Genomic DNA, 13276 nt, shown 5'->3' on the forward strand with positions numbered 1-13276 from the left:
AGAGGACTCTTTAAAGTAGAGACACTACATACTGATATACACCTGAACATCAGCAGGAGAGGACTCTTTAAAGTAGAGACACTACATACGGATATACACCTGAACATGAGCAGGAGAGGACTCTTTAAAGTAGAGACACTACATACTGATATACACCTGAACATCAGCAGGAGAGGACTCTTTAAAGTAGAGACACTACATACTGACATACACCTGAACATCAGCAGGAGAGGACTCTTTAAAGTAGAGACACTACATACTGACATACACCTGAACATCAGCAGGAGAGGACTCTTTAAAGTAGAGACACTACATACTGATATACACCTGAACATCAGCAGGAGAGGACTCTTTAAAGTAGAGACACTACATACTGACATACACCTGACCATCAGCAGGAGAGGACTCTTTAAAGTAGAGACACTACATAATGATATACACCTGAACATCAGCAGGAGAGGACTCTTTAAAGTAGAGACACTACATACTGACATACACCTGACCATCAGCAGGAGAGGACTCTTTAAAGTAGAGACACTACATACTGATATACACCTGAACATCAGCAGGAGAGGACTCTTTAAAGTAGAGACACTACATACCGATATACACCTGAAGCACCAGGAGATCCCAGCTTCCTGAAAACGTGACACTTGGTTATCTTTGGCTTGTGCTGTAAATCACTAAAACACATTAAAAAAGCTCCTCAGGGATGAATCTCAGATGTCCTCCTCTCTCTGCGTCTCTGCAGGAAGATCTGTGTGCACTGTAAGTGTGTGAGGGAGGAGCACGCGGTGCGCGGCGTGCCGGGACAGCTGGAAAAGATGATGACGAAGCTGGTGTCCGACTTCCAGAGACACTCCATCTCCGACGACGACTCCGGCTGCGCCTCGGAGGAATACGCCTGGGTGCCGCCGGGGCTCAAGCCCGAACAGGTAACAGCACACACACACATCGAGACAGGGAGGAACAACAGACTGGTTTCCAGTGGACGTGTTCCTACACACACACACACACACACACACACACACACACACACACACACACACACACACACACACTTTATTTCCATGGGAACTAAGGTTACTGATTTACGACTGTAATTGAATAAATTGCTCTCTAAATGGATAAATGGATCTCTGCGTTCTGTTATTGATGATCCTCATGTGAACAAGCCCTGACAGAGTGTAAATCATAGCATTGATAACAATAGAAGATCAATAACAATAAAACTGATGTTTGGACTTTTTTTTTTATTGGGTATATATAATATACCTAACGTTTTAAGATACAACAAATAACTATACTTATACTTTTTGGGATATATAATATGCATATATATTTTTTTGTATATTATATATATGTTTTAATATTTTATTAGTAGAATTATAAATTGTATTTTGTATGTGGTTTCCTTGTTACACAATTAAACACAATCATTTTTTGTAATAAGCTTAGGCATCGTCTTAAGCCTTTTCAGTATAATATAACTTTCCACTTCATCACAAGGAATTCATTATTCCTGTTTATTTGATATATTTCTTAAGTCGTACAAGTTGACCAAAATGAACTGAAATACCTTTTCCTCGTGCTACAGGTGTACCAGTACTTCAGCTGCCTGCCGGAGGACCGGATCCCGTATGTGAACAGTCCGGGGGAAAGATACCGGATCAAACAGCTGCTGCACCAGCTGCCAGCGCACGACAGCGAGGTAATGTCACCTGATCCAGGGTCAGATTCACTCATGCTGTAATGTTATACTGTGGTGACATGTTAAAAAACTAATTAGCAAATTCACAATACGTCAATACCTTTTTGTTAAGATTTGTTCTGAGCTTTCTTTAACCTGTTAAGCCCCTGTCACACTGTCCCGAAATTGACACCCGATGGACACACGAATATGGAATTGTGAATTTCGCACGAAGATGGCCCCGAACCACACACGAAGGCAACATTTACATTACATTTAAAACATACAACTGCAACGAAAGTACCAAAAACAATTATGTTACAGTACTATGATACTGTACTGATATCTTCAGACTTTGTTCTTTACTTTCTCCGTCTTTATATGTAGAAAATATTACGTTTTCTCCGTAATTTTGTTTCCATAGCAACAACAACTTCCTGTCAACTCTCCTTCAAAATAATATATTATATCCTTTTCAGTTTCACAGAACACAAATTGGGTTATTTACATAATATGTTTACATGATTTTGTTGTGCAATAAAACAACCCGATGGACACACGATAAAGCACATGTTCAAATTCGGCTGTGATCGTAGCAACATCGGGCCATTCGTGAGGGCATCTAAGCCATCGTATGACCGCCGGTGGAGTTTCTCAGGCTCCGGCAGCAACTTCAATTGCTGTCAATTTCGGGACAGTGTGACAGGGCCTAAAGCCCGCGGGGGCAAAAACGCAACATCTGCAAGAAACAGCGTCTGAGGGCTTCGGGGGTTAACAGGTTAAACTAGGGCACGAACAATACTTTCTTATTATTTCTTATTCTGCCCATCAGTTACTTGATTCATATTTTGTGATAAACCTCACTGATGTTTCTGTTTGTTAGTCCGAAGCCCAAAGATATTCACTTTTGTTTGATATAAAACAGAAAACAGCTTTTACATGAACATTTTGCAATTATTTGATCATCACAAAATGGGTTATTGTGTTTAAAATGTTATTTCAAAATGCTTTATGGTGGTTTATTTGACATATTTGTATCATACTCAATCATATGTGTGAGGATAATCCAGTAGGGATTGGTTTTATATTCATGTTTACCTCGTATAAGTGTTTATCAAGATACTGGGTTTTAGTTTAGCTTTTGTTCCTTCAGTTTTTACAGAAACTGGTAAATATTGTTCTGTTTTGATGCTCCATTTGGTCGGACTAAGTACAAAATTACACATATCTATTAATTCATTTGGATTGTACAAAACCAGACTCTTAAATGCCAGGTAAATGGTAAATGGACTGTATTTATTATAGCGTTTTGTCCAGTCGTTACGACGCCTTCAAAGCGGCTTTACATACTACATGTCATTCACCCTTTCACACCCATTCATACAGAGCAGTGTACCTTACTCTAGGAACTAACATTCACACACATTCACACACCGTTGGCTATCGGGAGCAACTCAGGGTTAAGTATCTCGCCCAAGGATACATCGACATGTTGGCTGCACGGGCTGGGATCGAACCCCTTCTGGTTGTGGGTTCGATCCCAGCCCGTGCGACTGTGACTGCACGGGCTGGGATCGAACCCCTTCTGGTTGTGGGTTCGATCCCAGCCCGTGAGACTGTGGCTGCACGGGCTGGGATCGAACCCCTTCTGGTTGTGGGTTCGATCCCAGCCCGTGCAGTCACAGTCGCCCTACATTACAGTTGCTTCTTATGCTCACTGGTATATAGTTATGACACTTTAAAAACAGGATGATGCATTTCAAGAGGCGTATAACCAACTCATTTGTTGTTCATTGAAGTTACACAATCGGTTCGTAAACAAGATACCGATTTTTTCATTTCATTTCAAACCTTTATTTATCCAGATTGGTCCCATTGAGATCATAGATCTCTTTTTCAAGGGAGACCTGCAGCATATAGGTTCCACATGAAACATAAAACAATAAAGGACATTATACATTATATTTACAGGATACATAGTTACAGACATTTACAAGTGCCCATTGTATCGGCAAGCATTTCATTTACCCTAGCTTTAAAAACATGCAGAGGAATGAGATTGCTCAGTTTCAATTCTTGCTGAAGATTGTTCCAAGCAAGTGGAGCTGCGCACATAAAAGCTGTCTTACCTGAGACAGTCCTTGCTCTTGGCACATCTAACAAGACCACATCATGTGACCTCAGACAATAGCTGCTTGCAACTCTCTGTGTTATCAGAGAGCAGATATAATAACGGGAGTTTACCCAACAAAGCTTATAGATAAAAGTGTACCAGTGACTGAGCCTCCGTACAGAGAGAGATGGTAAACCTGCCTTGGTATACAGTGTACAGTGATGAGTAAGCGCTTTACAATTTGTGACAAATCTCAGAGCACTGTGATACGCAGCATCCAATTTGCTCAGGTAATTGGCAGGTGCATTCATATACAACAAATCCCCATAGTCCAGCACAGGTAAAAGGTCACAGAGCCTTTTCCTGGCCTCAAGCGAGAAACAGGACTTGTTTCTGAAAAAGAAACCTAGCCTAACCCTCAGTTTTTTTAGCAGGTTATTGACATGAAGTTTAAAAGAGAGACAATCATCAAGCCAGATACCCAGGTATTTGTAACAGGCAACAACTTCAAGTTTTGTTCCTTGCGTAGTTACAATATCTAAAACAGGCTCTGGAGTCTTTTTAGCTTTTGAAAAGAGCATTACCTTGGTTTTATCCACATTTAAAAGAAGCTTTAGTTCAGAGAGCTGAGTCTGAATAGTGTTAAAAACAGCCTGTAATTTAACAACAGCCTCCTTAATGGAGGGACCTGCACAATACATCACAGTATCGTCCGCATAAAAATGTAAAGTAGCTTCATCCACATCTTGATTGAATTCATCTCGCTGAAACTAAGAGGTAGTTGAAGATTAAGAAGTCGTTTTTGTATGCATGTGTCAACACCATTGTCCGTGTGTTTCCTGCAGTCTCAGTACTGCAACACTCTGGACGACGAGGAGAAGAAGGAGCTGCGAGTGTTCAGTCAGCAGAGGAAGAGAGAGAACCTGGGCCGAGGCGTCGTCAGACTCTTCCCTCTGACGATGACGGGCGCCATCTGCCAACAGGTAGAGCAGCATTTCGATTTGATGTCTCCAAAACCACGCAGAAGACTCCCTCGTAAAAACGTGTCCTTGTGATCAACATCATGCAAGGGAACGCTTTGTAAACACGTAGATGCTGAAGGAGGAACTTATGGCGCAGGAAAGGCTCAGGGGAGGAAACGACTAAAGGGCTGTGAAGGAAAAGTGCTGCTCAGTTCATCATTGGTTAAAGGGATAGTTAAAAACACTTATGTTACCTCTTAACTGCATTGCTTTGTATCTATCTTAACAGCTGTAGTGTGAGTTGCAGAGGGTTAGAGATATCAGCTGGATAAATGTCTCTCCAATGCCATGGAGTAACGCTGCTAAACAAGTGGTAAAAATAACATTATTTTTGACTGGTATTGCAATAGAGATAACGTTCATAATATTGGAGGGAAACCCCCCAAAAACCCCACAATCAAAGGGTTAAAATGAGAGAAACTTTGGGGGGAGCAACAGAGGAAGATCCCTCTCCCAGGACGGACACATGTGCAATATATATCATCTATATAGATTACACAATCCAATCCCCTCTCGTATATCACCTCATACGTTCCAGGTTAAAACCAGCAACTAACAGCACATCTACATCAGGGGTGTCACAAGGGCCACATACAGAACGATATACGAAGGGCTGGGCCGCTCACTGGAGGAGAGGTATATCGCCTCATGAGTCCAGTTATAAGTTGGAAAAGTCAATCCAATGTAGGTAAATTATTCTTGATACTTGAAAATGCTGTAAGAAACAAACAGCTCACAGCTCTCCAGACGGTCTACTTTATTGTGTTGGCAGATCATTCCTTAAAACAGGAGCTTCAGATTATACTAAGAGGAAATATGAAGGGTGGAATTCAATGTTGTTATGTAAATGTGTTATTGGGCTTCTTTATTATCCACTTACATTTCTTAGAACTTGTTTTCAACTTTAATCGACTGCATTTATTTGAAAAGTGGTCTTATTAACACATGAATACTTTTAGTTATATATTTAAGAAGTACAATATTAGACAAGCAGAAGTTTATTATACTTAAGTCATTATCCTTTTTGAATTTGCTGAGGGCCGATTCAAAATGGTCCGCGGGCTGCATTTGGCCCCCGGGCCGTAGTTTGGACACCCCTGATGTACATTTATAAAACAGCTCTACAGGCGAGAGGAAAAGTGTGTATTTTGGGTCGACCTGTCGCCCTCTAACTTCCGTCCCCCCGGATCTTTTCCAGTGTGGCCGTCAGATCTGCGGGGGGGACATCGCGGTGTTTGCCAGCCGCGCGGGGCAGAGCGGCTGCTGGCACCCTCAGTGTTTCCGCTGCCACACCTGCAGCGAGCTGCTGGTCGACCTCATCTACTTCTTCCAGGAGGGAAACATCTACTGCGGGCGGCACCACGCCGAGAGGCTGAAGCCCCGCTGCCAGGCCTGCGACGAGGTGAGGGCTCAGGGAGGGAAAGTTGTATATACAGGGGGTCTTAAAAAGTATTAAAAGTTGATCAAGCAATTTAGCGAAAATTAAGGCTATTAAAAAGTATTAAACGGCATTTTCCAAGGTGTTACATTTTGTAGCTTGTTTTCAATAAGTATATAAAGTGTCCAAAGAGGTTGTGTTCCACAGTCCGCCTGAATGTAGTCATGGCGTAGGTGTGTAGTGTGATTCTGTGGAGTTTATTGATGGCATCCCGTTGGGTTTGACGTCATCTGAACAGGACATCGCGCGCTCACTGCTTGATAGCACGAAGGTCCGTTTACGCCGGTTGCTAAGCAACATCGTTATGGGGAAATGCAAGTCTGCGTCCAAATGGTTGGAAGATAAGGAGGAAGGACAATCAATACTGTATATAGTCAATGTGAGGTGAAGTGTGTCGCCAAGGTAACCGGTTAAAACTCCAAGTGGCGATGAGTTCTTAAGATGTATGGAAAGGGTCTTGAAACAGATCTTAAAAGGACTTACATCTGACTTCAGGATTCCTGCGTAGACCCTGAGATATATATATCCTGTATTTAACCAGGTAAAAAGTCCCATTGGATTAAAGTCTCTTTTGGAAGAGCGACCTGGCCAAGAAGGGCAGCGTGAACAAAGTTACAACAGATAAAACAGACAATCCAGGCAGATGAATACAGCGGTCGTAAAACACAAATGAAATGGCACAGTAACCAGTCAATATGCAAATCAAATAAACTATTATAAATCATTAAAAACTGGCACAATTGATAAACGACTTCAATTATGTGATATATTAGTTCATTTCTCCAGGCTACATGAGCACACGACACCCCCTGTTGGTGAGCGGGGGTAACGATGTGTTACTATGACGACATATCCTAGCCCCCGTTATATATCACCATCTTGCAATCAGCTTTAATCTAGCTCTCAATATGTTTTTACCAACAAAGTAATGTACGCAGCTCGCGACGTAACGAGGAGTCTAGTGGACGGTATCAGTACTACAGGTACCCCGGGCCGCCATTTGCCCATCCCTGATCTAAAATATAGTTTCTGCCATTGAAAATATAAAATCTCAGGCTCTTCCAACAGCACAACATACAATATACTTAAGACATCAAAGTAATATAAGTAGACTATACAGTATATGTGCAAATGGAATAAGATATACAGAATGTAAATGCAATACTGCGTGTCATAAATTACTGCTTATGGTAATAATATATAAATATGTGGGCTGTTAACAGAATCTAAAACATTTTTTTGATTCAAATATCTGCAGAAAAGATCCTTTAATGAATCCTCAGGTGATTTACCACTACTGTGTATCACTCTCTCAGATCTGTGCATGGGTGAGAGTGTTTGCAGATGTCTCCGGGGGGTTCCCTGTTTCTAAGGGCTCTCAGTGTGACTCAAACACGGATCTGCAGAGACCGACCTTTTGCATCCTGTTAACCCAAATCCTCAGCATCACTTTTCCTACTGATTTGTTTACTTCTGTGTGTGTGCCCCCCCCCCCCCCCCTCTCTCTCGTGTCTGAACCGTAGATCATTCTGGCTGACGAGTGCACGGAGGCCGAGGGTCGGTACTGGCACATGAAGCACTTCTGCTGCTTCGAGTGTGAGGCGTCGCTGGGCGGTCAGCGTTACATCATGAGAGAGAGCCGGCCGTACTGCTGCGCCTGCTACGAGTCGCTGTACGCCGAGTACTGCGACTCCTGCGGGGAACACATAGGTACTGAGTCCAGAATAAAGAAGTACGAGGGATTGTCTGCAGCTAACAGACGGTATCAGGCCGGTGTTCACCTCGACTTACCGGTTCAATGCTTTGTTCAGATGAGTTGAAGCCCTACATTCAGTATTTTCCCCACAATTACTATTTAAATTAACTAGTGTAAGGTTACCGAGTACTGCGGGGAACTAAGAATACAATTACAAGGTTTTATATGCAGCTAACGGCCATTATCGGAAAGATGTTCTTCACTATTTCATTACAAACGTTTTAATTTAACTCAAACAAAAAGTATCTGATGTCCTGAGATGACAGAGTGTCTGTTTTTAAAAGTGTTATAACACTATAAATTAATATTATTTTACACTTTCACGTAGTTAAATATGCTTTAGGAGGAGATTCCAAGGTACCTTGGTTGCTGATTGGCTAATGGTTACCCAAGCCAAAAAAATCGTTATGACATCATAAAGTGGACAAAATCTGATCAGCTCATTTTCAGACAGGTTTTTATAGAAATGGATCAAAAAGAGAGAGAATCTTTGTTCCTGAAACTTTCAGAGTCTCTTTACACAGAGGGGACACATGTTGATGTAGAAGAGACATGAAGAAGAGGGGACACATGTTGATGTAGAAGAGACATGAAGAAGAGGGGACACATGTTGATGTAGAAGAGACATGGAGAAGAGGGGACACATGTTGATGTAGAAGAGACATGAAGAAGAGGGGACACATGTTGATGTAGAAGAGACATGGAGAAGAGGGGACACATGTTGATGTAGAAGAGACATGAAGAAGAGGGGACACATGTTGATGTAGAAGAGACATGGAGAAGAGGGGACACATGTTGATGTAGAAGAGACATGAAGAAGAGGGGACACATGTTGATGTAGAAGAGACATGGAGAAGAGGGGACACATGTTGATGTAGAAGAGACATGAAGAAGAGGGGACACATGTTGATGTAGAAGAGACATGAAGAAGAGGGGACACATGTTGATGTAGAAGAGACATGAAGAAGAGGGGACACATGTTGATGTAGAAGAGACATGAAGAAGAGGGGACACATGTTGATGTAGAAGAGACATGGAGAAGAGGGGACACATGTTGATGTAGAAGAGACATGGAGAAGAGGGGACACATGTTGATGTATAAGAGACATGGAGAAGAGGGGACACATGTTGATGTATAAGAGACATGAAGAAGAGGGGACACATGTTGATGTAGAAGAGACATGAAGAAGAGGGGACACGTGTTAATGTAGAAGAGACATGAAGAAGAGGGGACACATGTTGATGTAGAAGAGACATGGAGAAGAGGGGACACATGTTGATGTAGAAGAGACATGGAGAAGAGGGGACACATGTTGATGTAGAAGAGACATGGAGAAGAGGGGACACATGTTGATGTAGAAGAGACATGGAGAAGAGGGGACACATGTTGATGTAGAAGACACATGAAGAAGAGGGGACACATGTTGATGTAGAAGAGACATGGAGAAGAGGGGACACATGTTGATGTAGAAGAGACATGAAGAAGAGGGGACACATGTTGATGTAGAAGAGACATGGAGAAGAGGGGACACATGTTGATGTAGAAGAGACATGAGGAAGAGGGGACACATGTTGATGTAGAAGAGACATGAAGAAGAGGGGACACATGTTGATGTAGAAGAGACATGGAGAAGAGGGGACACATGTTGATGTAGAAGAGACATGAAGAAGAGGACACACATGTTGATGTAGAAGAGACATGAAGAAGAGGGGACACATGTTGATGTAGAAGAGACATGAAGAAGAGGGGACACATGTTGATGTAGAAGAGACATGAAGAAGAGGGGACACGTGTTGATGTAGAAGAGACATGAAAACTATTTTCCATCTTCTCCACCCTCTTGGACCCCCCCAAAGCCCCTCCCCCCTCCTCCCTTCTGTCAAGCGACTTTGTTAATCACTTTGAAAAAAAGGTTGACGACATTCGCTCTTCTTTTTCTGACTCACCTTTACTCACCGCTGGGTCACCTGACCGACGGTCAACCGGCACACTAACTACTTTTTCCCCTCTCTCTCCAAGTGAGGTTCTTACCCTCATTACCTCTGCCCGCCCTACCACCTGTCCTCTGGACCCTATCCCTTCAAACCTCCTTCAGACTATCGCTCCTGATATTCTACCGTTTCTCACCCATTTCATCAACACTTCTCTGGTCACTTTCCAAACAGTCTCAAGGAGGCAAGAGTAAACCCTCTCCTAAAGAAACCCACTCTCAACCCGTCTGACGTTATAAACTACAGGCCTGTCTCTCTCCTCCCGTTCCTGTCTAAAACACTTGAACGCGCTGTCTTTAAACAACTCTCCTGTTATCTCCATCAGAACAACCTTCTGGATCCGCACCAGTCTGGGTTCAAGGCAGGTCACTCCACAGAAACTGCTCTCATTGCTGTCACTGAGGAACTGCACACTGCTAAAGCAGCATCCCTCTCCTCTGTCCTCATCCTGTTGGACCTGTCTGCTGCATTCGACACGGTGAATCATCAGATCCTCCTTCGCACTCTCCAAGAACTTGGAGTTTCAGGCTCTGCACTTTCCCTCCTCACCTCATACCTCAAAGACCGCACCTACAGGGTAACTTGGAGAGGGTCCGAGTCCGACCCTTGTCAATTAACTACAGGGGTCCCTCAGGGCTCTGTTCTTGGTCCTCTCCTCTTCTCCCTGTACACAAACTCGCTCGGATCAGTCATTAGCCCGCATGGTTTTTCATACCACTGCTACGCTGACGACACCCAATTAATTCTGTCCTTTCCCCGCTCAGAGACCCAGGTCGTTGCGCGCATCTCTGCTTGTCTAGCTGACATCTCTCAGTGGATGTCCGCTCATCATCTCAAGCTCAACCTTGACAAGACTGAACTGCTTTTCCTTCCGGGAAAAGATTGTCCCACTCTTGACCTAACAATCAACATCGGCACCTCTGTTGTTTCCCCGACTCAGACTGCAAGGAATCTGGGTGTGATCCTAGATAACAACCTGTCCTTCACTGCAAACATCGCTGCTACAACCCGCTGCTGCAGATACACGCTTTACAACATCAGGAGGATACGTCCCCAGCTGACCCAGAAAGTGACGCAGGTTCTGGTCCAGGCTCTCGTCACCTCACTACTAGACTACTGCAACTCCCTCCTGGCTGGTCTACCTGCATGTGCCATCCGACCTCTGCAGCTCATCCAGAATGCAGCGGCTCGTCTGGTCTTCAACCTTCCTAAATGTTCCCACACCACGCCGCTCCTCCGCTCCCTCCACTGGCTTCCGGTAACTGCTAGAATCCACTTCAAGACACTGGTACTTGCGTACCATGCTGCGAATGGATCTGGCCCTTCCTACATCCAGGACATGGTTAAACCGTACACCCCAGCACGTGCACTCTGCTCTGCATCAGCCAAACGACTCGCTGCACCCTCGCTGCGAGGGGGACCCAAGTTCCCATCAGCAAAAACACGTGGATTTGCTATCCTGGCTCCAAAATGGTGGAATGAGCTCCCCATTGAAATCAGGACCGCAGAAAGCTTACACACCTTCCGGCGCAGACTGAAAACTCATCTCTTTCGACTCCACTTCGAGCGATAGAATGACTAACAAAGAACTGCTAACAGAGCACTTATATACTAATAAAGGACTGGCTTACCTATAGCCAGTTGAGTAGCACTTGAAACGATTGGCTCTTTGAAACCTGATGTTCTTATATGATTCTGTTTTCTTCAAGGTTGTGTCTTCCTGGTCGAATGTACTTATTGTAAGTCGCTTTGGATAAAAGCGTCAGCTAAATGCAATGTAATGTAATGTAATGTAATGAAGAAGAGGGGACACATGTTGATGTAGAAGAGACATGAAGAAGAGGGGACACATGTTGATGTATAAGAAACATGGAGAAGTGGATGTTACATAATAGGTGACCTTTTAATAATGTCCCCCCAGGTATTGATCAGGGCCAGATGACGTACGAGGGGCAGCACTGGCACGCCGTGGAGACGTGTTTCTGCTGCGCTCGCTGCCGGCTGCCTCTCATCGGACGACCCTTCCTCCCCCGATCCGGACTCATCTTCTGCTCCAGACCCTGCTCTCTGGGAGAAGACCCCGACAACTCAGACTCGTGCGACTCGGCTCTGCAGATCAGACCCGCCGTCGGGCAGCGGCGCTGGGAGGCGGGGGGGAAACAGCAGCAGACCTGTGGTTCCCCTCTGCAGCCACCAGAGGGCGTCAGACTGCCCGTTACTGTGGCTAAAGACAGTCTGCACACAGCGGGGGAGAGCAGAGGTGAGCGGCTTCTCCTCGTTAACGTTATTTGATCTAAAAAGTCAAAAATGTTTTGCTTGAATATAATTTTGAGCACTATTTCAAAAAGTCTTAAAATCTGATTTAATGTATGTATAAAACTAAACATTTTTTTTTTTTCAACAGTGTTAAGACCCGAATGTTGTTATGTTTCATATATTATGTCGCTTTGTTATTATTAATATATATTTCAGTATTTTTTATATAATTAGTTTTATCCTCTTTATAATTACAACCATTTTTAATAATTGTATTAATATTTTCTTTAATAATTAGAATTATATTTGTTATTACATTTTTTTTAAGTGTTATTAGTAGGTTTAATATAATTGCTATTAAAATGTTAATGTTTATTTTGTATTTTGTCTTACTGTTATTGTTTGTATTTTTTATATAATAAATATTTGTATTATTCCTCTTGTTTTTATAAAGGCGGTCCCGCTGCCAGTCTCTCATTAAAGCATTCCTCTCCCTCTCAGGTGTTCTCTGCTCCGCTCCGGCTCAGAACGGCCTCGCTCCCCCCAGAGGCTCGTACTCCCCTCTCCCCCACATCCACCTGGGGAACGGCTTGGGCCCGTCGTGGCCCAGCGACCTCCCCAACTACAGCCTCCTGCCAGGGGACACTGCTCCTGTGAATGGGAACAGTGGACTGACCGGTCTGAACTCCAGAGGAACGTCCAGCGCTAAAGACTGCAGGAACTGGGTGGAGAGGACCAATCAGGTGATGCAAGGTATCAGAAGCCACTCAAATGCACAGACGCATGGTGTCAATGGAAGCTGCACAATTAGTGGAATAAAGGAAATATAATCGCAAACTATTTTAATAATTGAGGGTCTTCAGCCCCTTTTGCCCCTTTCACACCAACGCGCTTCAGGGCCGGTTCGGAGCTAGAGCCTGAAAAGCACAGTTTTTTCCTGTTCACACCGCAGCGGAGCCGCCTCTAAGCTCCGAAACCCGGTGCTTTCCAAGCACCAACATTTTTTCGG

At 43.7% G+C, this 13276-nt stretch overlaps 1 protein-coding gene across 1 annotated transcript in view; it reads left to right on the forward strand.

Annotated features, from left to right (window-relative positions):
* prickle3 (prickle homolog 3) overlaps positions 1 to 13276 on the forward strand; it is a 37837-nt gene that overhangs the window by 21394 nt on the left and 3167 nt on the right. Inside the window, exons 3-9 of the mRNA XM_034087347.2 lie at positions 752 to 935; positions 1598 to 1711; positions 4649 to 4786; positions 6024 to 6227; positions 7787 to 7973; positions 11933 to 12271; positions 12769 to 13020. Coding sequence (XP_033943238.2) covers positions 752 to 935; positions 1598 to 1711; positions 4649 to 4786; positions 6024 to 6227; positions 7787 to 7973; positions 11933 to 12271; positions 12769 to 13020 — 1418 coding nt within the window. The remainder of the gene's footprint in view (positions 1 to 751; positions 936 to 1597; positions 1712 to 4648; positions 4787 to 6023; positions 6228 to 7786; positions 7974 to 11932; positions 12272 to 12768; positions 13021 to 13276) is intronic.

This window comes from Pseudochaenichthys georgianus, chromosome 7 (genome assembly GCF_902827115.2).
Source record: "Pseudochaenichthys georgianus chromosome 7, fPseGeo1.2, whole genome shotgun sequence".
NCBI classification, from domain to species: domain Eukaryota; kingdom Metazoa; phylum Chordata; class Actinopteri; order Perciformes; family Channichthyidae; genus Pseudochaenichthys; species Pseudochaenichthys georgianus.